The sequence below is a fragment of the Canis aureus genome, chromosome 3, assembly GCF_053574225.1.
Source record: "Canis aureus isolate CA01 chromosome 3, VMU_Caureus_v.1.0, whole genome shotgun sequence".
NCBI lineage: Eukaryota > Metazoa > Chordata > Mammalia > Carnivora > Canidae > Canis > Canis aureus.
Window position 1 is genome coordinate 12,461,438 of NC_135613.1, and position 21,692 is coordinate 12,483,129.

Consider the following 21,692-nt stretch of genomic DNA (forward strand, 5'->3'; position numbering starts at 1 on the left):
AAGTGATGGGTACATGTTACATTAGTCTAACTCCTGTGCATGTTTGAGAAATTTCTCAATTAGGAAGTAATTGAGAAATAGCAAGACATAGCAGGGCTAGATTATTTACCCAGGGAGCTGAACAAATAATCATTAAGGAAAACGAAAAGTGTATCGTCAAAAACACTGACACTCTGCTATCCTTAGGTTGCTGCTTTTCATGCTCTGAAAAGCCCCAATGCTTTGACAACAGTAAACATCTAGGGGTCCTTTATTACTAAAGGAGTCCGTTATAAAACAAAAGGTATTAGTTTCCAAAAGCTGCATATTGTGAAAACTGCAGATGACACTTCAGACTCCCTCTAGTTCTGACCCAAAGCAGTGATCACATTTATATCAAAGACTCTTTCTTTATGAAAGTATCTTTTCCTAGGCCTGACCTTTCTGATTAGTACTAAGAGAAAAGGAACACACAGCAGCACCATTCAGTTTTCATAAGGTGGTAAACTGAACAGGCTCAGCAAATGCCCATATTGAACAAGGACTGCATAAAAGCTAAAGACGACCTGACATCAACAATGCTCATCTGCCTTCAGTTCAGGGTGTGATCCCAGCGTCCTGAGATCGAGTCTCCCATTGGGCTCCCAGGAAGGAGCCTGCTTCTCCCTCAGCCTATGTCTCTGCCTCTCTCTGTGTATCTCTCATGAATGAAGAAGTAAAAAAAAAAATTTTAAATAAAAATAAAAAACAAAACAACAAAAAAACAACAATGTGAGCCTTGGATCTCTTACCTGCAACCCAATATTCAGGTATAGGAAGCCAATAGAGCCCCTCTCACCCAGTTCATCTTGCTTCTCAGTTCCACCCATTTCCACAATACACAAGGACTCAGGCTGGGCTGGGAGAGCCTGCATGCTCAGGGGCTGCAAACAGTCCTAAGGAGGAAAGAGAAAAGAATAAAACATGGGAAATAACCAATTTTGGAAAAATCTAATTTGAGGAGTGAAGAAACAACTTTCTTGTGGATAGGGGAATCTTACAGAGTGAGTTCTAAATGGGATACTACTAGTTAAACCAAATGTTAGAATAAGCTCTAGAAAGAACCATGCTTTCCTTTCCATAAAAGTGGATAACGGTAAATGTAAATAAGCAAAGGGCACTTATTCTTATCTAAGGTCCAAAGCCAGTCTGATTCCTTTTCTGCAAAGTCTTTGGGTTTTGTTTAACTATAAAAGGGAGTCAAGGCTTAAGGTAAGGAAGCACTTAGTAGTCTGGGATCAGGATCTTTAAAGTACTGCAGAAGACTCCTGAGGTGTGCTGCTATGATAATCACAAGTGGCAGATGCTGATTTCAGGGGCTAATCTAGCTGATCCCAGAAATGCCCATCAGGAATGGGCCAGCAGCTCAGATTCCAGTGAGAAGATCCTTGAAGTCCAGGGTAACACTCACTGAGGGGTCCAGAGAGATGATTCTGACAGTATTGTCCACCAGCCCCACAGCCAGGAAGCGAGACCGTTGTTCTCCAGGAGGCACATTGGCCAGACTCATGCACACCACGTCTGCTGACATCTCCTTCCGCTCTGTGTACTCATTCAGCTGTCCTGACTACATAAATGAAACAGAGAGAGGTGACAAACCACTCCAACTCACCCCTAAACCCTGGGCCTAGGAAAGGAAGAGGTACTGTTAAATTCCTTTGTGCTTCCTCTCACTCCTCTTATTATAATCAATGACCAAGCATTTCTCTACTTAAGATCCCAAGACTGAACTCTACAGGCTAACAGCAAGCAAAATTACTGACAAGACACTCAAGGGACAACACAGTATCTTTGTCTTTGACAAATACAATATGCTTGCTACAAATTTCCTAAAGCAAATAGAAATACAGAAAACTGCTTATCTGTTCATGAGAATACTTTTTGGTGAAAGAGAATTCAAATATGGAACTTAAAAGACAAAGAAATCTCAATCAGAGGTACAGTTAGACTATCAGGTTAGCCACAGCCAGAAACTTCCCGAGACTGATAATTAAATATATCCAGCATCCTTCCATACAGAAAAGCAAAAGCAAATTTCTGAAATGGCTTCAGATTACAAAAACTGAATAAAACCCATGGCCAATATTTGGTGGAAAAGTAGAGTGTGAAGGGCAAAAAAAACAAGTACTTCACTACTAAGATGGGATTTCGTAACTCCAGTTAGAATTACAACATGAACTTACCCTTCCCATCCCATACCCACCCCCAAATAGCTGGACTGCCTTACGTATACTTTCCCTCCTCAATTCTTTTTGTGAATATCATCTAAATACCAAACTACAACTCTCATGTTTACCTCTAAACCCGAACACTAAGTCCCACAATGAATGATAAAATAACATACAGGATCCATCTCAAAATAGACCAGCTCTCCTCCTGTCAGGGCGATCACCACTTGTCGCTGATTCACTGCACATTTTACAATCGTTTTCTTTCCAGGAGTCTTCCACTCATTGACTCGCTTGTCTGCTCGTATATGTCGAATGCCATCAGGATATACCTAGTCAGTGACCAGAAGGAAACTGGACTTTACCAATGTGACTCATTGCTCAGCATGTCCCCCTCACCTCTCAGACTGGTCACTCTTGTCAGAGTGGAGCCACTGCATTTGAGTTGCCCCTTGTGAGTCAATGACAAAAAAGAGTTACCAGGGCCCAGACAGGTCAACTTAGAACAAGTTCACATTTGCAATGTCCACTTCAAGAGTTTGAAGCTCATTAATGTGAGCACAGGAGCCAACACCAAAATGAAAGGACAAAGAAAGGTGATTAAGTAACTTTATGGGAATCCTCACCTGCACCAAGGCATCATCTCCTAGCAATGAGCAGGACAAGGTTGGGGTGGTGCCCAAGAACCCAGAGTCAGTCACTTCTTCCACAGTCTCTCCGATTGACAACACAAGTGTGGCATTCACGAAAGACACAATGATGTAGGCATCAAACTCATCTGCAAAAAGAAAAAGAAGAGGAGTTGGTCAGCTAAAAACTCATTAGTTACAAAGCCAAGTGAGACACACTACGTTTTCTCTTCAGAAACCTTCCAAGGTACTTCTTCTATGTGTAGCCATTACACACTCATGTGGCAAACGGCACAGAATGATCCAAAAGATAACTGATAATTGTAAGTCTACAGATATACTTTGCTTCCTTAAATACCTAAAAATAGTGAGTAGATATACTCACCCACCCCAGTAACTCTGAAAACTATTTTTTTTTTACACATTTGCTGGAAAAATGCAAGAGGACAAAGCAGGGTAACTAGGCAGGAAGAAATTCTGAATACTACCATATTTATATATATATGAAAGCTAGAGCTTGTTTATTTGTACCAGATGCAAATCACAATCCATTCTTAAAGATAATCCTTACACCCAGAAAAGGATCCCAGCCTTTTCCAAAAGAAGCTTATGTGGGAACACAAAATCTAATGAATAAAACAGAGATTACTTAAGCCTCAATGAGACTATCATTCTCAGGTTCATAACTGAGAATCCCAGAATTTCCCAACAGGAATGAGATAAGAGCATTAACAAGAAGTGGGGAGGCAGGGGACTGTTTAAGACTGTTAGTCATTGACCCCTCTACTCTCATTATTTAAAAATGCAATTATTTGGTGATCATGAGCAACCCTACTAGGATTTGCTTTTTATTTAACAAAACATAGTTATGGATAAACAAACACTAATGAGTTTCTCAAAGTCAGTGAATCTGAATACAGGCAATCCCAGAAGTTTCTTATACAGATTCCAGAGTTAAAGGCTACCTATTTCCATTTTTCCATCCCACACATAAAACAGTTTCTTTTTTTCTCCCACATCCAACACAATGTTTGGCATAACAGGTTGATAAATGCTGAATAAAGAAAGGCATATTTTTTCATGAAGAATTAAAATTTCCCTATTTTCCATTTGAATTTTCAGTATCGATTCCCCTTTCCATCTCTGCTCCCTTATAAGAAATCAGGTGAACAAGGGACAGAACGACAAGTAGACAAAGTACTAACTTAAGTTCTTTTTTTTAATTTTTGACAAGGTACTGTATTAAAGTGGCTATCTCACTTGCAGAAGTAGCTATAGGACCCTGCAATGCCTAAGCCCTTGTCAGAGCTCAGTACCATAGGGCTAATCCATCCCACCCATATCAAGGACAGTTTGGACTGACTGCTCTAAAGGTGGTTCAGCTGAACCAAGATTACTCAATTAGTTCAGCACAGTGTTCTTTATAGAAAAGGCCAAGTGAAGACGTATCACTGGTGTAGCCCAGAGTAGTATCCTGCATATGAGCAGGACATACTCAACCTGATGGGCTGTAATACCATTTTAAACAGAAATATATAGAATAAATAAAATTTATGAAATTGCTTTACTCATGAAATCACTCACACAGTAAGGGTGAGTACTGTTTTCCAAACTTTTACTTAATAATACATGTGTGTATTGACTAGGTGGCTGAAAGGCAAGGATCAAAGATCTTTCCCAATGGGTATAATCCAATGGCTACACCAGGAATGGAGAATAAGAATTCAAGTCCCAAATCATAAGGAGTAACACTGGAGAAGCGGATGGCTGGTTTCAGAGTATTTGTTACAACTGTCAAGAGGTATCACATGCTTTAAAGACACCTTATAAAATGGCTTTGTAAGACAACATTGGTCACCATCATGTGAGTAAGGACATGGTTGGCCCTGAAATGGATGTCTTAATAGTTTACAACAAAACCAAAATGAACCTCCACACAACACCAAACATGGAAGCTTTACTCCAGCTGTTTTTGAACTGAAAATTTGTAGTGTGTAAAAATAACAGGAATTGCTTAATTTTAACACTGTATGAATATTATGTCCTTTCCCACTATCTCATTACTGAAACCTAATATCCTTAAAGCAGTGCCAGAGCAAATTAAAGCCAAACAAAGGACTTTTAACTGGTCCAGATTTCTGGTCTCTTCCTTTAGTCAAGGGGAAAAGGAGGAACTTCCAACAAAGAGACCATGCAAATTTTAACAAACATGCAAGAGAAGGAAGAGAGGGAGGAAGCTGGGCTGCCCAGGTGTTTGTCTTCCCTTTGACCCAAGGCCCCAGACTGCTCAGATATAAAGAGATGCTCAGTGAACTTAAATAGGGTCTTACATTCACTGAGCAATTCAACAAGTAGTAGAGCTACTTCTACATCACACATTTCCTCACAACATCCATTACCCTGTAAACACTAAGCATACTGTAACTTCTCCCCTTTTCCATTCTCCAGCCAGGAGGACCTATAGTAGGCTAGTTGCTCATGTCCTAGGGTAGTCATAGGTTTAAAGTTGGAGTTCAGAATGAAATCAAGGTAAATGACCATTAATATCCACCTTGCCTTTTTCCATAAGTTAAAAGTTTCATATAAAAGAATATTAGTTCATACCTCAGTGAAGAATCTATTATGGTATGAGAATGCATCTTTGTTTCATTTAAATAGGACTCCTATCTGAGCACTGCTGAAGCAGCCCAGGGGAGGGAATGCTTTATTCTTCTTTCCTGTGCCTTAGTATCTGTAGCTCAACAGCTCATGCCAAAAGGTAAAGTGAGTGACGATATGGATGACTTAGCTTCCAGTATCTCATTCTCACTTTATACTCAGGCTACTTGGTGCCTGTCTTGCTTCAGCAGTCCTGATTATACCCCCAAAAAAGGTGGCTTTCTCCAGGGCTTGAGTCAGAACAACTGGAACATACAAAACTCCATAGGAGAATATGGAGTTAAGGTTTTCCTAGCTACAGGTTCTTTCAGCTTAGTGAAAGACAAATTAGTCATATTTTCCACTAAGGGAAAAAAATAAGGGAAGCTGATTCCTGCTTCAGACCACATAATATACAAGCAGATGGGTGTGCATCACTATAATGCAGGACAGCCAACTGCAAAATTACCCTCTGAGAGATGCCATCAGGGCAGTCTTAATACTTTGTGCAGATCCCTCTCCCTGGGTAAACTATAAGACCCCATGGTAGACCCTAGCAGTACGTACACACCTGTGGTGATCAGCACCTTCACCAGCCACCTGTGGAAGAGAAAAAAAGGCTTGGTATTGGTAGTGTGCATCACCACGTACCAGCCAAGGTTAGTAGTTGCCTGCAAGACTACAGCATGTGTGGACATGTGGGCTATTCACTCAACAGAAACTTGGGAGTATCTGGAAAGAATGAACAGAGAGGATCTAATCTGTTTCTGTGGGTGATCACCCAAATTATAGTTTCTAAAGAACTAAAATTTATTAGGATGTAGTCTTTTCCTAGATTTTGGTATTTAGAGAAGAAAACTTTTCAGCTTCAAGTTCCATCATGCAACATACTGCTTATCACTAACTTATCAAGCACTGTCCAAAAAAACTTTTCTGATTCTCCAACATATGCCCATTCCCTGTCCTCTAATCTGCCCCAGCAACATGCCTGTGTGCCTTCATTAAATCAGAACACATAGTAGTTTTGTATACTTGTCTTCTTTTTTAGATGGCAAGTGCCCTAAGAGTAAAGATCCTATCTTAATTACTCAAGTACAAGGTAGACACTTGAAAGACTACAGGATAAGAGTATAGAACCATCAAGACCCACTGCAGGATTAGTCAAAAGAACACTGGATTGGAAGTTCAGAGACTGGGCTTTCAGCCTCTATTATCTCGATTTGCTATCTTGGAAAAGACAACGTGTGTGATTTTTCTGCCTTTATCATAAAAATGAGGGGTAACTTTCCTGTAAATCTAAACTTATGTTGTAGTAAATTTTAAAAAGTAGAAAATGAAACAAAAACACAAGAAGGAGGAATACTAGGTTTTATTACAAAGGCTCAAAAAACTCAAAGTCTAGGCAATGTTTTCATCAAGAACTGTAATATCAACCAGCCACAAAGCTAAAGGTGAACATCAATACTGAGCAGTTTCTATATGAAGACATTACACAAAATGGGGAAATCTTTCAAAAATCAATCATCTAACACTTATCTTCTCAGCAAAACTGATTCTACTAATTTCCTATTTGCTTTTTTTTTTCTTTCTACTCAACTCGGGTTCAAATGCCCACATGAAAACAAAATCTACCACAATGTGCATTCTACTAAAAGGAAGAGATTTCCCCTCCTACACATTTCCCAGCTCCCAGAATATCAAACATCAGAACATCAAAATATCAGGACATCAAAATATTAGGAAGATTTCCAGCTGTCTTCTTGAAAAAGTTTTGTATGCTGGCCAGAGTGATCTTACTCACCAGGCCCACATTCCTGAGGGAACAAGAGGAAGATGAAGTCTAGGAATAGAAATGACCTACACCCCCAAAGAATCCAAGGGAAAATGAGAATTAAGTTTCATTTCTCATTCAATTGACTCAAGACTTTCCTGCACTATCATGGATTTTCTCATACATTTCAAAATTTTAGGATGAAGTTAACCATTTTTATCCAGGAGCTCAGACTATTTACTCCATCCCTTCTTTTCTACCCGCTCTAAAATTCTGATTTCATTCAATCTTAATCTAAACATTCTTAAAGCACACTATATCCACTGAGCAGGACTAATTAATAAATTAAGTCAAATCTCTTAATACCTAAAATAACACCTTTAACTTCACTGTGGTTTCAACACAAAAGGAGAAAAACACTGAAGAAATATGAAGCAAGAACTTTCCCTCATACCACATCTCTTCCACAGATGGAACCAGAATCCTAAAGATTATAGTCCCCTTACTCATGCATACAAAGGTGAAGGCACCCTGATTCAGAAAGACTGATAAACATGGTGTCAGGCCAGAAAATGTTTCTAGTATATTGCTAGATGAAGCAATATAGAAATATTATGAATGCATCCTTCTAAGCCTTCTACTGTCAGTGTCACCCAGACCCGCACTTGGACCATTGGGAAAGGGATGCTTACCTTCGATGTGCCGACGCACTGTCCAGACAGCATTGGGGTTACCGGGTAACTCAGACACAGCCATTTCTGATACCTGACAGGAGAGTAGACAACCACAGATCCAACTTAGCTCCTTGCTTACAACCCACTAGATAATAAGATTCCAATACGGCAATGCTCACTCTGCATGCTGGATTAAAAGAATGGGCACTGGGCTGGCTGAGTCAATAGAACATGTGACTTGATCTCGAGGCTTAAGTTTGAGCCTCATGTTGGGCTGTAGAGATTACATAAAATTTTTATTTTTTTAAGTATTTTATTTATGTATTCATGAGAGAGAGAGAGGCAGGGACACAGGCAGAGGGAGAAGCAGGCTCCATGCAGGGAGCCTGATGTGGGACTCGATCCCAGGACCCCAGGATCACGCCCTGGGCTGAAGGCAGGCATTTAACCGCTGAGCCACCCAGGGATCCCCTAAAAATTTTTTAATCTTTAAAAGAACAGAATCATTTTCTCAAAAAAACACAAAAAATTAAAATTTAAAAACTTAAAAGAAGAACGTAAGAACCGAAAAGGCTTGGATATATTGGCAATCCCCATAACAAACTTTTGCAGAAGGTGATAGAATATTTAAGAGGATAGTTGTTGCAGCAAAAACCATATGCTTTCTTTTGGTGTGGCATGACTGCATTCTCCTCAAAAAGAGAGCACATGGAAGGAATTAGGCCATTTATATTAGCATCCCATTTCTTCCCTAGCTCCCTTAAGGCCAAATCCCATCTCTCTTCAAGGATCAATTAAAATGTCATACCCTTTAGGAAAAATCTTCTCTTAACCTCTTGTAAGACAGTCCACTCCCCCTCCTATAAGCTCTCACAGAAATACCAATTACCCCCTCTTAAGACATTCATCTAAAAAGTGATTCCAGGAATTATTCTGTCCTTCTTACTAGATTTTATGATCCTTAAAGTTAGAGTCAAGAATCCTCTGAATATCTTATGGGTTCTCAAACAGAAGAGAAAATGAAATATTTAAGATGAACTAAAAATGATCTAGAGGGGAAAACTAGATGTAGGTTACACATTTACTCTGTACTATCCCATATTTTTCTGTAAACATAAAGCCATTCAAATATATAAAAATGTTACTATTTTTAAACAACCAAAAACAATTTGCTTGATATACTATATACCATTAACCACATTTTATAGACAGAAATCATGTATATCCATTAAAGATATTACTTTTTTTTTTTTTTTTTTACTTTACTGATAAAATAATAGGAATACTTGATTATGGTACAGGAAAATTGTGGAAAATTTCATCACCAATAATAATATAAGTGTTTAAGAATGCTATACTCTACACCAAATGTACTATGTGACAGTAACCCTGCTCAAATGAGACCATAATCTAGCTAAACAACAAGGTTCAACAACTAGATATACAGGAACAAAGTAATGTTTAACAGTTTAAAAATATTTTTCTGTATAACAGATCTTTTGTAGAGCTGGAAAAAGTGGGAGGGGGTCTCAAAAACAATCATTCTTAATTGGGTCTTTTATCTCTTACACAGTACACAAAATTTTCTGTTAATGCATCTATGCACTTTTGGTAGTGAATATGAGCTTTTGTCAAATGCTGAATGGGATCCACTGAGCAGTAACTAATTGGGAACTATTTATCTAAATTGGGTTCAAGTCATTAAAAATTCAGTGGCTTAAAAAAAAAAATTCAGTGGCTTTATGAGTGTTTTGGCAGAACCAAATAACTTTCAAATTTCCTAAAACGGCAGTATTAATAGCTAGCATAAACTGAACAGATACTGTATGTCAGACCTTGATCTAAATGATTCATTTGCATTATCTCATTTAATTCACAACATGTCAGGCTCCCCATGGGGAGCTTGTTTCTCCCTCTACCTATGTCTCTCTGCCTCTTGTCTCTCATGAATAAATTAAAATCTTAAAAAAAATTTCACAACAATCTTTTTCTTTTTTTTAAAGATTTTATTTATTTATTCATGAGACACAGAGAAGCAGAGACACAGGCAGAAGGAGAAGCAGGCTCCCCATGAGGAGCCTGATGCAGGACCAGATTCTGGAACTCTGGGATCACGACCCAAACGCAGACACTCAACCACTGAACCACCCAGGTGTCCCCACACAACAATCTTTAAAGCAGGTACCATTATTAAGCTCACTTTATAAAACAGGAGAAACAAAAGCTTACTAATAGCTATTTAGCAGTAGAGCCAGAATTCAAAACTAAGGTCAATCATGTTGGCTGTGTTCCAATAAAGATTTACAAAGACAGTGGGCCACTGAGAGCTTATACAGTCTGCTAACCTCCAACTCTAGAGCAAACTGCCATAGGAAACTTTAATTTGTTCTTAAAATCAACTCCAGGGAACTTGCTAAAAAGCATCAACCCTCTCAGAACCAAGTGAGAAGAGAATATGGCACTGAGTGTCCATATCACCTAAAAGATCCAACAATAAAGGATTTATTAATTATGATCCATCCACTATAATGGAATATTGCAGAAACATTAAAAATAATGTAACTTTGGCCGCCTTGGTGGCTCAGTCAGTTAAGCGTCTGCCTCCAGCTCAAGTCACGGTCCTAGGGTCCTGGGATCAACCCCAAGTCCAGCTCCCTGCTCCAGTGGGAGGGAAGTCTACTTCTCTTTCTCCCTCTGTCCCTCCCCTTGCTGAAACTCACTTGCTCTCTCAAATGAATAAGAAGCTCTTAAAAAAAAATACAACTTAAGAGAACATATAAGGAATAAACTTAATAAGATACAAATATACATAGTATTAATACAGTCAACACATAAATACTTTGAATACAGACCCAAGACTAGAAGAAAATGGAATAAAATGCTCCATGCAGATTTCCTCCAAGTTGGCTGGTGAGCCCGGAGCCAGCCAGTAGGGATTATTTTCCCTTTTAACCACATTTGTCTATTTTTAAAAATGTGCCTAATATATTAAAGGACAAGAAATTTAAACTCTGTTATGGAAATAGAGGGAAAAAAACACTTTTTTCCTTTCATAGAAACATTAAATACATCATTGATGTCATTGGAAGAGTCATAAGCTGCTTTTTCAATGCTTCTCTCCAAACCCTGCAGATGATCTAAAAATGCCCAGCTTTACCTCAAGTCCATGCCTTAGGACTCTCAGAGATGATCGTGGTCCTCTACCACAGGCCACATAGAGCTGTGGTGTGTCTTCATTGGCCAGATCAGCTATCTGCACAGACAAAAATGCAAAAAAAATGTCTACTTGTACCAAGTTTTCCCACCCAACCCTGATTATTCTCAGGAGACAAAGTACTTTTTAGTTTATTAAGCTTATATAGTGGCTACCAACCCTGGTAGCAAGGGAAAAAACCCTCATGTTCCAAAAGGCAAACCAGTTTGAAGCAACAAGTTCTACTAACAAAAATGGTTTATACCAGTTCTTCAGGGAGCAGAGTACTTTTTTTTACAGTTAGTAAAATGAGTATTATATAACCTCAAACTAAAATTTAGTATTTCCTTTCAACTAAAAACAAATACTCTAATATTACCAGTATCAGGAACTGTCACAAATAAAAATCACATTTATTCATATTACATACTTCTAATTATTCCTCTCATCACTGCTTCAAAATTACCTTCATTAGATCTGTTAGACTACACATTATCAAAGTTGCCCTATCTACATATTCCTATGATGTAGCTGACCAACTACTGGGTAACTGCACCTGATTGTTCAGCCACCAGATGGGGAAGCCATGCACTTTCGTGTTGGTATTCCAGACATCTAGCTGCTTTCCATTTCCAGTACATTTGTTGGTCAATATATAATGAGACCAATCATCCATACTGCAGTTTTGTCAAACAGGTCAGTTCAAGTGAAAATTCTTGACGATCTATTAAGGCTATACAGTTCACTGTAATATGGACAAATGTGTTGAGTGCATACTGCCTTCACGCTGATCTCTTCTTTAAAAAAATTAACTCATCTATTTCAAATGCATCATCTTGTTATTTAAAGCCTTGATAAACACATACATTACTTTTTCACAACTTACAAATATTTTGCTATCTTGGCTAGCTTACGTTTATTACTACATTCACTTAAAAATATTCAGAAGCACCAACCAGGGAGGCTCAGTTGGTTAAGCATCTGACTCCTGATTTCAGTTCAGGTCATGATCTCAGGTTATGAGACTGAGCCCCCTGTCTGGCTCTGCACTATTCAGAGTCTGCTTAAGATTCTCCCTCCCTCTCCAGGCCCTCTCTCTGTTCACATGCGCATTCACACATGCTTTATAAATAAATAAATAAATTTAATAAATAAGTAAAAATATTATTCAGAAAAGAAATACAGTTGCCCCACCAAGCTGGTAACAGCATACGTGGCACAAAAAAAAATGCTTAGCCCTGCTATAGATACGTAAACTTTATAATAATTTTATTCTCTATCTACAAACAATTATTTCTTCAAATTTCAATGAAGGGGGGGGGAAAATCACTAAAAATCTACTTAGGAATTACTTAGTATTTTTTATTACCATGGGGTTAATCTTTTCTCAAAGAGAAAGCAAGCAAAAAGGCAAAAAAAAAAAAAAAAAAAAAAAGAAAAAGCAAGCAGATAATTTCAGAATAGTTAATTTTACCACGAATAGTGCCTGAATGCTGACTTGTTCCTCAGAACACAGTAAACAACAAACCTCTCTCAATTAGAAGTGTGGTCAACTAGACAGGGTATGGGGGCACCTAATGGTCATTTAAACCCAGCAATCCGGGGGGATCCCTGGGTGGCGCAGCGGTTTAGTGCCTGCCTTTGGGCCCAGGGCGTGATCCTGGAGACCCAGGATCGAATCCCACATCGGGCTCCCGGTGCATGGAGCCTGTTTCTCCCTCTGCCTGTGTCTCTGCCTCTCTCGCTCTCTCTGTGTGACTATCATAAATAAATAAAAATTAAAAAAAAAAAAAAATAAAAATAAATAAACCCAGCAATCCAGGATACAAAGGCATGGCAAAATTTCTGCTACAATTAAGCACCAGCAATAGGGACACAGTCCCCCTTCCTGGCCACCTTTAGTTCCTCCCTGAGGATGTATTTTTAAAAGTTCTATTAGTGACTGATCCCAATGTCTCTGGAATATTTTAAGAAACTCAGTATTAAAATAAGATAGACATAGGTATTGATTATTAATATTCTTAAACTATTAGGTGCTAAAAGGTCAATTTCAAAACACTGAGAAGTATATGAGCCTATTTACATTAAAAAGAAAGGGGCAGGGGATCCCTGGGTGGCTCAGTGGTTTAGCACCCTGCATTGCCCTGCATCTGCAGCCTGCATCTGCCTTCGGCCCAGAGCGTGATCCTGGAGTCCCAAGATAGAATCCCACATCAGATTCCCTGCACGGAGCCTGCTTCTCCCTCTGCCTGTGTTTCTGCCTCTCTCTGTCTCTCATGAATAAAAAAAATCTTAAAAAGAAAAAAGAAAAGAAAAAGAAAAAAGAAAGAAAGAAAAGAAAGAAAGAAAAGAGGCAGAGCACCTGGCTGGTAGCTTAATCAGTAGATTAAGTTCAGACTCTACTTCAGCTCAGGCTTAGGTTATGATCTCAGGATCCTGAGATCAACCACTGCACTGGGCCTGGAGTCGGCTTGAGATTCTCTCTCTTCCCACCCCCTCCTCCTTTTATTATTGTTAAAAAATAATAAAAAGAAATATATAACACAAACACACACACGTGTGCACTGATGGATGCAGGGAAAATACCTAGAAGCAATCATAAATTGTTAATAACAGCATCCTCAGTGGATAGGAAGTTGAAAATAAGATTGGGCAGGAATTTTACCAGTCACCTTTTACACAGTTTAGAACTTTTATATTGAACATGAGTTATAGAATTAACAACAACAAAAAAAACCCCTAAGAATTGATGTAATGGTTTTTAGTTACCCAACTTCCACCTTTAATTGCTTCACCTTTACATTCTGTTGATTCTACAGATATGCTAACGAACCTCTCAGTTAAAGCTAACTGGAATTACAGCTTTAAACTCATTCAGATTCAAAAACATTTGGCAGACACTGTTCATTGTGGAAGTAACTGGAAAGACCCACACCTGGCAAAATAAAATGGGAGAGAGGCTGTCCAATTCATCAACTAGCACAAGGTTTTTGAGTGGTCTTGGCTGGAAGAAAAATGTGTCTCCTTCTTCCAGAGGCATGGCAGACGAAAATTCAGGTTCTTCGTCGTCATCTCCAAGATGTGCTATTTGATACAAGTAACTGGGAAAAAGCAGAGAAGAATTTAATTACACACCTTCTGTCTATAGATAATGCATGCTACAGACATAGTGCTCATAGAGCACTTTACAAATATCTAATCAAAATTCTAACATGTAGGATGCCTGGGTGGCTCAGCGGTTGAGCTCACAGCATGATCCTGGAGTCCCAGGATAGAGTCCCACATCGAACTCCCTGCATGGAGCCTGCTTCTGCCTCTGCCTAGGTCTCTGCCTCTTTCTTTGTCATGAATAAATAAATAAAATCATAAAAAACAAACAAACAAAAAAAAGATTTTTAACTCTAGAGAAGAATGGGATGAAGAAATTAAGACTATTGAATCGGGGAGCACCTGACTCGGTCAGTCAGTAGAGAATGTGACTCTTGATGTGGGATTTTGAGTTCAAGCCCCACATTGGGTACAGACCTTACTCAAAAAAGACTACTAAAAAAACAAAAGACTACTAGATTCAGATTGGTACAAAGGAAGAACCTTAGCATCACAGTGGTTAAAAGCACCTGGCTTCCACTAGAGTGCCCAGGTTTGAATCCCAGCTCTGTCCCCTTAACTAGCTGCATATTATTAATCCCTTTGCCTCACTGTGCCTCAATTTATAAAAATGAATAGCACTTTCCCATAGAATTCAATGGATACTTAGAACAGGGCATGGAACAGTATCAAATAAAATGAAATATACATAAACGAAATCCAAAGAAAATCTACTACCATTTCCTATTCTAGCCAATAACAAGGCCAAATCTAACAGAAAACAACTGGTGGTCACTTTATAATAGCATGCAGAGATTACAGTATCATTCCCCAAAAGAAAACAAACATATTAGAAGTAATAAGCAACAAACTCATCTTATAAAGCAACTTTAAGAGTAGATAATCTAGGGACACCTGGGTGGCTCAGCAGTTAAGCATCTGTCTTTGGCTCAGGGCATGATCCTGGGGATCTGGGATTGAGTCCCTCATCAGGCTCCCCGCAGGGGGAATGCTCCCTCTGCCTGTGTCTCTTCCTCTCTGTCTCTCATGAATAAATAAATAAAATCTTTTAAAAAAAAAAAGAAGAGTAGATAACCTGTAACAATATACCATCACAAGCTAAGTAGGCACGGAGCTTTTGGGAAGAAGCTCAATTTAAAAAAGAAACACCAAATCACTGGTCATGTTTACCCTATAAGTAATATTCCAAGACCTTTAATACATAGCACTTTTAACAACATTAAGTGTAGCTTTCTAGAAACAGGTTAATATGACTAAGTCAGCGTCTGAAATACATAAGCTATTCAAGAAAGGTTTCCCAAATAAACCTTAGCATTTAACACTTTTAGTAAACAAATAAGACTTTATGCTAAATTACAAAAAAGTAAACATTATCCTTGAACAATGTACAAAAGCATGGAGAATAGAAGATACACGTATAAAAAGTTAATTAGTATAAATCCCTTACTCAGGCAAGAGGTGTATACACATATGATGAAGATCACCTGTCAAAGATACTTCCAGCATCTACCTACTGCCAGATAACCAAAAGGATGCTGGACTCATCACAACCTCTATCACAGGAAAGGTTGCTTTGGCCAATCTGGATTAAACAGTTTCTATAAATATGGTATAGTGCTTCAGAACAGGAACTTTAGAACCAAAGGGTCTGGGACTTAGGTGTGTGATCAAATTTTTGATAAATTCACAATTTCTCTGTGACCCAGTTTTCTTTTCTTTTCTTTTTTTTTTTTTTTTTTGTGACCCAGTTTTCTAAACTGTAAATGGGGATAAGGGCATTGTTTCACTGGGAATATTATATATGCATTCGTGTTATTTGCAGTGCTTAAAACAATGCTTGGGACTGTAAATGCTAACTGATAAACAGGTTGCTTTATAATTGAGTTAATACCCTTAGCACAGGTTTGGAACAGTGCTTGGAACAGTAAATGCTAAGTGACAAACAGGTTGCTTTATAATTGAGTTAATACCCTTAGCACAGGTTTCTGATGCCCCAAATCAGCACCTTTTAAAAGTGTTCCAGGAGCGCCAGGGTGGCTCTGAGCACCTGCCTTCAGCCTAGGGACTGATCCTGGAAACCCTGGATTGAGTCCCGTGTCGAGCTCCCTGCATGGAGCCTGCTTCTCCCTCTGCCTATGTCTCTCTCTCTCTCTCTGTGTCTCATGAATAAATAAATAAAATCTTTAAAAATAAATAAATAAATAAAAAATAAAAGTGTTCCAGACTTCAACTCTAGCAGCAATGGATAATTTCTCACAAGTTCAAACCCACCCCACGCTGACAATTATCCACCTATATACTGCAATCTTTCTATTCTCTGCTCCAAGAGGTGATTCTCAAACCAAGAGAGAAGAGATATTGTTAACCTTCAGGTGGGCAATTCTCAGAGGCATTCTGCTAGTCTGCTGTTGGGAGCAGGTCTTGATGGAAGTAAGTTCCTATTGCCGACAGCAGGAATCTCCATGTCACAGCCTTATGTTGGCTTTTCCTCTTTCCCTATTCCTTTCTACTGCTCCCTAACTCCTGCTTCTTGCAATTCCTCCCCAATAATCTACCTGCATCCAAGTCCTTGTCTCAAGCTGTGCTTGCAGGAGAACTCAAGCCAAGACAATATAAGAAAAACATTTAGAAAAGTGCCTGATACATACAGACAAGTGCTGGATAAATTTTCACTATCATTCTCCAAAACAGAAGGAATGAATGTATTATTCCTAAATCATTTTTTTTAAAGATTTTATTTATTTGTTCATGAGAGACAGAGAGAGAGAGAGAGAGAGAGAGGCAGAGACACAGGCAGAGGGAGAAGCAGGCTCCCTGCAGGAGCCCGCTGTGGGACTCAATCCTGGACCCCAGGATCAGGCCCCAAGTCAAAGGCAGATGCTCAACTGCTGAGCCACCAGGTGTCCCTATTCCTAAATCATTTTATAAGACTTAATATAAAATTAATGTATAATCTTATCAAACATACTATTTGCATAAGGTAATGAGCAAGAAAGATACCTTTTGTATGCAATTACTGCTTCCACCCATAGTCTTACCAGGACAATTATCTAAGTTTTAATATCTGCCAATCTGCTAGGCGAAAAAAGACACATAGTGTGACTGGCATTCCTTTGATTATAAGTTTGAAATACTTCTACATATTATACTTTTAGACCACTCATTTCTTTCACTGTAAAGGCATATTCAAATTCTGTCCCTGTTTTTCTTGAACTACTAGTCTTTTTCTCGGTGGTTTTTAAGAGCTTATTAACTCTGTCATGTACCAAGAAGAAAAAGGTCTCTCATATACTATTGGTAGGAATGTAAACTGATGTCACGTTTTCAGAGGACAATATAGCATTCCTTATCAAAATTTCATCCTGCACTTATGAATTTAAATGATGGTTGCGTTCAGCTAATACAAAAGATACACCTACAATATTCACTACAGCACTATTTGTGACAGCAAAAGTACAACCTAAATATCCATCAACATGAGGCATGGACATAAAATATGCAGCTACTAAAAATGTTTTCTATGTACCAAATGCAATGTAGGAGTCTTGCTAAATCCTGATCTAAACAAATCAACTTTAAAAATATTGAGATAGGGCACCTAGGTGGCACAGTCAATTAAGCATCTGACTCAGGTCATGATCTCAGGGTGGTGAGATTGAGCCCTGTACCAGACTCCCCACTCAGCAGAGTCTGCTTAAGACTCTCTCCCCAAAAAAAAAAAAAAAAGACTCTCTCCCACTGGGCAGCCCTGGTGGCTCAGCGGTTTAGCGCCGCCTTCAGCCCGGGGTATGAACCTGGAGAGCCAGGATCGAGTCCCACGTCGGGCTCCCTGCATGAAGTCTGCTTCTCTCTCTGCCTGTGTCTCTGCCTCTATCTCTGTGTCTCTCGTGAATAAATAAATAAAACCTTAAAGAAAAAAAAAAAACTCTCCCACTTCCTATACCCCTTCCCTTGCATGCATGCAGACTCTCTCAAATAAATAAATCCTTAAAATAATAAAAAGTTGAGACAAAGAAATTTGAATACTATTTAATTATATCAAGAAATCAGTATTAGAAATCAGTATTTTTTTTTGTTAATTTTATTTATTTATTCATGAGAGAGACAGGGAGAGAGAGGCAGAGACACAGGCAGAGGGAGAAGCAAGCTCCAAGCCAGGAGCCTGATGTAGGACTCTTCCCAATCTCTGGGATCACAACCTGAGCTGAAGGCAGGTAACTTAACTGCTGAGCCACCCAGGCACCCAGAAATTAGTATTCTCAATTATATTTTGGAGCAGTGGGGCATAAATAAAGCAAGACTGACCATGGTTAGTCTTTGTTGAAGCTGAATGATGTGCACATATGGATTCATTAATTATACTATTCTCTCTCCTGTACCTATTAAAAACTTTCCGTAATAAAAATTTTAAGTGAAAAATATTTATGATAGAAAAAAAATTTTAAGATACACTGCTTATTTGAAAAAATAGTAGTAATTTTTTACAGAATGATGCACTTCTTACATAGAAAAACTAAAAAGTAAAACTACTGGAAGTAGATACAACAAGTGTTAGTATGACTATTCTGAAATACTCCTAGGATTACAGGTGATTTTTTATTATTTACTCTTTTACTCATTTTCCAAGACCTTCTACATTGCCAGAGTAAAACAGCAAGAATGGTGGCAACCAATATTCACTAAATGCTTACACCACAAAGTAATAGTGCCACCCATCTGTATTCTTATTAAATACCCACAAAATCCAGTGAAGTATATACATCATTATTATCTCCCTTGGAAAATGAGAAAACTGGGACATAATGCTAGAGAACATAAAGCCAAGATAATAACCCAACCAGGCAGGGTGACTCCAGAGTTTACACTAAGTTAAAGCACCTCCCCCAAAATACCCCTGATCATTACTAAAGAATACCATAGAAAATAAGCAGATGTGAGTAAGCAATTAACAGAGAATATACTCGTAGGCAAGTAAGTGCAAAGTCCAAACTCTTTAGTTAATAAATTTTTAACCCCCTAAATTAGCAAACCTTAAAACATGCACATACCTAGAGCTGACACGTAACAAATCATAGGATACATACTGCTGCAAGAGTATAAATCCTCACAAACTTCAGCAGGAAAATTCAAAGTTTTGAAAATGTATATATTCTTTAATCCAGTAACTATATCATCATGGATGTCTAACACACAGCATAATCAATGATGTTGTAATAGCATCGTATGGTGACAGAGCGTAACTACACTTGTGGCAAAAATAACATAATGTACGAACTTGTGAAATAGCTATGCTGTACACTTGAAATTAACAAAATACTGTGCGTCAATTATACTTCAATTTTTTAAAAAAAGCAAAGTCGGGATCCCTGGGTGGCACAGCGGTTTGGCGCCTGCCTTTGGCCCAGGGTGCGATCCTGGAGACCCGGGATCGAATCCCACGTCGGGCTTCCGATGCATGGAGCCTGCTTCTCTCTCTGCCTGTGTCTCTGCCCCCCCCCCCTCTCTCTGTGACTATCATGAATAAATAAATAAAATCTTTAAAAAAAAAAAAAAGCAAAGTCTATCCAAAAACAAATAAAAGCTTATTTAAACAAATTAACTCAGGTCCATATAACAGAATATTGTATGGTCGCTAAAAATGGTACTACGTTCCACAAATGCTGTTTGAGACAACTGGATTTTCACAAGAATGAAAAATGAACATGAACTCCTACCTCACACCATATAAAAAATTAACTCAAAAAAATAGAACAACTTAAACATGAACTAAAATCATAAAACACTTAGAAGAAAACACAGACGTAAATTTTCATCACCTTGGATTTGGCAGTGGATACTTAGCTATAAATACCAAAAGTACAAGTAACAAAACAAAAATGGATAAACTGAACTTCATCAAAATTAAAGACTTTAAAACTTTAAAACATCAAGGACAATATCAAAAAAATGAAAAAAAAAAAAAAGAAAACACAAGCTATACAATGGGAGAAGTTATTTGTAAACAACGTATCTGTAAGGGATTAATATCCAGAATATATAAAAAACAAGTCTTACAAATAAAAAAATAAAGAGATACCATTTCACACCTACTGTCTATAATCAAGAGAAAAGTAACAACTGGTACATATTGGAACCTTCATGCATTGCTGCTAGTAATGTAAAATGATGTAGCTACTACTAAATTTGGTGGTTCCTCAAAAAATTAAACAGAATTATGTGACCCAGCAATTCCACTCTTAGGTATATACCCAAAACAATTAAAACAGAGACTCAGAAAGATACTTCTATACCAGTGCTCAATGCAATATTATTCACAATAACCAAAAGGTGTTAAACAACCCAAGTGTCTATCAACAGGTAAACAAAATGTGGTATATACATACAAAAGATATTATTCAGGGACAGAAAGAAGTGCTGACACCCAGTATAGAGGAACCCTGAAAATACTATGCTAAGTAAAATAAGCAAAACAGAAAAAGGCAAATACTGTATGACTTCACTTAGGTTACCAAGAGCTAGAAGAGAGGGAAATGGGAGTCCTTGCTTAATGGGTATAAAGTTTCTGTTTGGGATGATGAAAAAATCTGTAAAGATAGCAACACATCACTATAAAGGTAATTAATGCCACTGAACTGAATATTAAAAAATGGTTTAAAATGGCAAATTTTATGTATCTTAACCACAAAAAAGTGGAGGAAAAAAGATTAGCTACTAAAGAAGTTTGAGTTATAGGTCTATATTTATTAACATAGAGATTTATGATGTATTGCTGTGTGAATAAAGCAAGCTACAATAAATTTATCACACATCATGGCATTTCTGTAAAAACATTGAAATAGGGCAGCCTGGGTGGCTCAGTGGTTTAGCGCCACCTTCAGCCCAGGGTGAGTCTCCTGGCATGGAGCCTGCTTCTCCCTCTGCCTGTGTCTCTGCCTCTCTGTGTCTGTGTGTCTCGTGAATAAATAAGTTTATCTTAAAAAACAAAAAAACGTTTAAATATATACACACACAGGAAGGCTACACAAAAATATTATATCCAGGTAGAAGGACTGCAGGTGACATTTTTGCTTGCATTGCACTTTCTAACTTTTCTACAATGAAAATTCCTTGTTAAGAAAAAACTGGAAAATTGGAAATGGACTAAAAAACAGACTAAGCATGAAAAGCATGACAAAAGAGGTATAAATATGGAAAATGAATAATAAACAGCTAGAATAAAGTCAGTGAGGATGAGTACCAGGCATGTCTAAGAAATGACGAATAGTTTGAGAAAAGGCAGAAATGGCAAAGATTCCTAGAATACTTCATTTTAATTATGAGGAAACAGCAATAGTTAAGTGGTCTGTGCAGACTTTAGCAGATACCGGCAAATCCTGAACTAAAAAAAGCAAGACCTAAACTAAAAAGGCAAGACCCAGTCTCCGGTAATTTGGCAACTTAGATACTGGTCTTAAATCCAAGGCTAGAGTTTAGACTACGCACACAGGGTTAAGG

The 21,692-nt window shown here is 38.1% G+C and overlaps 1 protein-coding gene across 2 annotated transcripts in view; it reads right to left on the reverse strand.

Annotated features, from left to right (window-relative positions):
• Window positions 1–21,692, reverse strand: part of SF3B3 (splicing factor 3b subunit 3) — a 53,126-nt gene that overhangs the window by 16,876 nt on the left and 14,558 nt on the right. For both annotated transcript variants that reach the window (XM_077889987.1, XM_077889995.1), the window contains exons 9-15: window positions 14,026–14,191; window positions 11,055–11,150; window positions 7,916–7,988; window positions 2,813–2,964; window positions 2,363–2,518; window positions 1,430–1,585; window positions 771–914 (exon numbers count right to left, since the gene is read on the reverse strand). In XM_077889987.1, the coding sequence (XP_077746113.1) occupies window positions 771–914; window positions 1,430–1,585; window positions 2,363–2,518; window positions 2,813–2,964; window positions 7,916–7,988; window positions 11,055–11,150; window positions 14,026–14,191 (943 nt within the window). The remainder of the gene's footprint in view (window positions 1–770; window positions 915–1,429; window positions 1,586–2,362; window positions 2,519–2,812; window positions 2,965–7,915; window positions 7,989–11,054; window positions 11,151–14,025; window positions 14,192–21,692) is intronic.